The 5,097-nt window shown below is 39.6% G+C and overlaps 1 protein-coding gene across 1 annotated transcript in view; it reads left to right on the top strand.

Annotated features, from left to right (window-relative positions):
* Nucleotides 1-20: 20 nt before the first annotated feature.
* LOC106873891 (tectonin beta-propeller repeat-containing protein 2) overlaps nucleotides 21-5,097 on the top strand; it is a 54,450-nt gene continuing 49,373 nt past the window's right edge. Inside the window, exon 1 of the mRNA XM_014921416.2 lies at nucleotides 21-1,511. Coding sequence (XP_014776902.1) covers nucleotides 807-1,511 — 705 coding nt within the window. The 5' untranslated portion in view covers nucleotides 21-806. The remainder of the gene's footprint in view (nucleotides 1,512-5,097) is intronic.

Below are 5,097 nucleotides of genomic sequence, written 5' to 3'. Positions count from 1 at the left end.
ATATATATATATATATATAATGTTCTGCATCTTATTATATTACTGATCCCTCTTATCGATATTCTACCCGTACACTATATACACAGACTCCTACTATATACATTCACACACATATACACAGTGTCTGTCGCTTCTTCCCCGCTCTAGCTCGTTCTCTGTCGATCTATTTATTTATCTATCTGTCTGTCTGTCTGTCTCTGCTCGCCACCGACAATAATTCCAAGGTTTCAATCCCCACTACTATCACCATCGCCACCACCACCACCTCCACACAGACATACCCATAAAATGGCTCTAATGTAGGTCTTAATTCAGTCGTCTATTGGATAGTTGACAACCAACTAAACAGAATAATATTTCATCCACAGAATTTTAAAAAAAAGCTTCTTCCTGTGTATAAGGATCTCCTTCTCTCTCTCATATGCATCTACAGATACATTCTTCGTCGCACTGAATTCTGTACGCATATGAATACACCCATTCACCACCGACTCTTGCACAGACACGCACTCACATACACACATACATATAGTCTCTCCTATACGGATGTTAGTTCATATCGTCACTCACACAGCAGTTAATAAAGGAAAAGAACAGTAAACAAGGACTGAAACAATGGATTAAATTTCGACAATAACAATAGCAACATCGATTTTTATCTAGAATGTAATGCCTGTAAACAGTGAAAATTGTCTAAAGTGTTGATAATGGTGACTATTATTGTTGTTATGTCTTGATAATTGTGATAATGATGTCGATATTTGTTGTATGGAGACTGCAGCTACAAGTGGTTGTTTTCTCGTGAAATGGCATCGCACAGTAAAGACGGCAGCCATCCTGCCGGAACTGGTGCAGTCTGCGACAGTATGGATCGTTTAGGGGATGTATGGCAGCCCCTAGCGATGGACGATCAAGGAGGATCGAGTCAAGAAAAATGCTTGACGACTACAGCAACAATACCTATACCCACAAGAACAATAGCGATCAGTCCTTCGTTGACTGCGACTGGCTCTATGGAAGGTCAATGTACTGACCACCACTACAACCTTCACCACAACTACCCATTGACGAGTGTACAGATGTCATCGTCACCACCCCTATCATCATCACCACCGTCATTATCATCATCATCGTCATCATCATTGTTATATCAGTCTCGCTGTAGATCAGCGTCATCGTCGTCCGTAGGGACGGTTGCGGCGGCGTCGAGTTACCCTTACAGCCACGCGGCACACTCGGGTGGGTCTTCGATTGGACTTACTCGAACGACCACTACTACGTCGGTAGCCTCCACCTTGTTGTATGAGAACCCGGAGTTACGTGAACATGAACCTATGACTGGACTACTAGGACTTATTCCCGCGAAGGCCCTTAAAGGGATGTTTAACGAGTGTGAACTGTTGTTGACCTGTATAGCTGCAAATGGGGAATACATATGTCTTGGTACCAATGTTGGCCTCGTTTTCATGTTCAACAGAAACAAACGTTGCCTGGAGAGGTTACGCTGTGAGGTGAGTAAATATTTTATTTCTATTTCCATTAATTTTATTGTTATTGTTATTGGCAGAATCATTAGAGCATTGAAGAAATGCCATGCGGTATTTTGTTATGGCCCTTTAAGTGGTGAGTTCAAATTCTACTGAGGTCAACTTTGCAGTCTTTCAGAGTTGAAATACTTGGGTCGATTTATTGACTAACCCCTATTCTTTCAAATTTCTGGCCTTCTATTATGTTAGTGATTGCTATTCATGTGGATTGGTAGAGGTTTGGACCAAATACCTTACAGTATTTAACAATTTAGTAGCATCACATGTTCCAAGTTCATCTGGCTGAGCTTGAATCAGCACTCCATCCTTTTGAGATCAATAAAGTATGTCCCAATCAAGTACTGCTGTTGATATAATCGCCTGTTCTGCCTTCAAACCCTCCCCAAGTCTGTGTGGTTGTTCCTTTGTTAAAAACCGTTTCAGATGTTGATGAATTAATAAGATAAGTACTAGGGTTGATATAACAGACTATCCGCTCACGCTTAATTGCATGGATCCAACCACACCTAAACACTGTCCACTCTTGTCCCATAATTTATCGCCTTGTGTGTATCTGTTGGGAATCATTATTATCACTGTGTAAGGTAGCAAGCTGGCAGAATCGTTAGCACGCCGGGCAAAATGCTTAGCAGTATTTCCTCTGCATTTACGTTCTGGGTTCAAATTATGCCGAGGTCGACTTTGCCTTTCATCCTTTCGGGATATGATGAAATAGGTACCAGTTTGGGGTCGATATAATCGACACATCCCCTCCCTCAAAAAATTTTCAAGGCCTTGTGCCTGGAATAGAAATAATTATTATCACTGTGTTCAAATTCCTGCACCCACTCTGTACGTTTCCGTTTATTTTCGTTCGGTTCGTACACCAGTACCTACAAACTCGGCCAGAAGCCTACGAAGAAGTCTGCACATAGTCAGTCACTCGACCTGCAAGATATAACAGCCAAATCTCCCTTAAAAATCACACCGTGCCGTCTTAAAAAGCACAATGGGTGATCTATCAGTTCAACTTTACCTTTACCAGGTTGATAAAATGAGTATCTGTTCACTGTGAAAGATTCAATTGACTATGCTCACTGCCTTGAAAACCCTGTACCCTTAAGTCATTATAGCCAGTAATTCGACCGCCTGGAAATAACAGCTTCACTAAATGATACCCTATTGTCTTAAAAAGAAAAGAAAGACACATTGGATAACGGAGTGGTTATGGTTTGAAAACCCTTTGATTATAAAGTCTGTTCAATCATGATTGACCTGGTGCTAAAAACAACAACCGGTCCCTGTCAAACCAATGAAGGACACTGTACTCAGTTGTATAACATTCTTGAAATAGCAACCAAATTCCCCTCAAATCAAACGCTACCATCTTTAAAAGAAACAAAAGCCGGAGGGAACACTGGAAAATGTAATCCTAAATATACTGTACATTAAAAAGATGGGATGATTGGGAGTGGAATGCTTTTGACCATGGGTTTATCTAATTATGGTTGACCTGGGGTTAAACAACAATTATTATTATTATTATTATTATTATTATTATTATTATTATTATTATTAATTTGTTCTAGGGCTGTGGATTGACAGCATCATTAGAATCAGACAAAATGCTTTGTGGTATTTGCTCTGATTCTACATTCAGAGATCAAATCCCACAAAGTCAACATAGCCTTTCATCCTTTTAAGGTCAATATAATAAAATACTAGTCAAGTCCTGGGGTTGATGATATCATCTGACCCCCCCTCCCCTCAAAATTACTGGCCCTGCACTTAAATTAGAAACAATTATTTCAATCTGCCCTTTTTCAGTTTCATTAACCCTTTAATGTTTAAACCGGCCATATCTGGCCCAGATATTTTACGTGTTTTATATTCAAACTGTCCGTATCTAGCCTCTCACACCTAACCTACATTGACATTCTAAAAATAAACAATCACGTCATTGAAACCTCAAAGCTATAAGATAATGCATGATTAATTCAAAACAATTTGAGTGTAAAAGTATTACATTTAACAGAGTAATCTGAACACTGAAGGGTTAAATGTTTTCTATGCTCACATGTATTGGATGCATCTCACATCTCACCACTTGTCATAGTCCAGCATCATCTTGGACACATACCCAAACAGCAAAGAAAACCAGCAAGCTTTGCTGTTATGTATGTAAAGTGTCCTGGTATGATTTTTGTGGTTTTGTGCCCTTCTTATCATCAACCACTTCACAGCTTAAACTGAGTACATTTTATCATACCACAAACACGAAAGAGGTTGCTTTGTAGGGGGTGGATTTTTTGTTACAGGACTAATAAAGAAACACATTTATCTATACCAGTTTCTCCTTTTTTTTTTTTCAGAGTTACTGTTGTCATACATTGGTTGCTTGTGATGCATGTTATGGGTTTATATGATTTATTATGAGTTTTAGATAGCTGTTGGTATGTACCAAAACAGCGTCCTCATGTATTGTATTCGTGTTGACCTTAGGATTGGCTACAACCATACACAAGGCATGTACCAAGACAGTGTCCCTCATGTATCTTACTCTTTTACATGTTTCAGTCATTTGACTGTGGCTATACTGAAGCACTGCCTTTTAGTCGAGCTAATCAACTCCAGGACTTATTCTTTGTAAGCCTAATACTCATTCTATCGGTATCTTTAGCCAAACCGTTAAGTTATGGGGATATAAACACACCAGCATCGGTTGTCAAGCAATGTTGGGGGGACAAACACAGACACACAAACATATACACACACACATACATATATACGACGGGCTTCTTTCAGTTTCCATCTACCAAATCCACTCACAAGGCTTTGGTCGGCCCAAGGCTATAGTAGAAGACACTTGCCCAAGGTGCCACACAGTGGGACCATATTCATGTTCTGCTTAGGATTGGCTACAGCCATACACAAGGTATTGGTCAACTCAAAGATATAGTAGAAGACACTTGCCCAAGATGCCATACAGTGGGACCAAATATGAAACTGCTTGGTTGTGAAGTAAATTTCTTAAGTACCCAGCCATTCTTGCACTTTGGTTGTATATATTTTGGTGGGGGTGTCCCCTAAGCAAATTTTACAAATTAGCCTTTGCTCTTGGTTCAGACTTATCAAACATTTCTATAACATCTGTAATTATTTCGGTTTTCATCATTTGCATCAACTGTATCTCCAGTGGTAAGTCCTTTTGTTCTTACACAGATTTTCAGCCCTCTGTTGTATGGCATTTGACAAAGAGCTATTATGGATACTGTATTTTGTTCACTAGCCTTTAAGTACAATGTCTGTTCTGTTATCAGTAACAGTCTGTTATCAGTGCTGATGGGAACTGTCCAATGAGATGACTGAATTTGATAGACAATTGGGTCGCTCTAAATACACACTCATCTCCAGCTCTCAATCACTAATTTGTGTTCGTATAGTCTTGTATACTCTCTTTTACTCTTTTACTTGTTTCAGTCATTTGACTGCGGCCATGCTGGGGCACCGCCTTTTTAGTCAAGCAAATCAACCCCAGGACTTATTCTTTGGAAGCCGAGTACTTATTCTG

Source organism: Octopus bimaculoides, chromosome 11 (assembly GCF_001194135.2).
Source record: "Octopus bimaculoides isolate UCB-OBI-ISO-001 chromosome 11, ASM119413v2, whole genome shotgun sequence".
NCBI classification, from domain to species: domain Eukaryota; kingdom Metazoa; phylum Mollusca; class Cephalopoda; order Octopoda; family Octopodidae; genus Octopus; species Octopus bimaculoides.
This window is presented reverse-complemented; position numbering and strand designations above follow the sequence as displayed.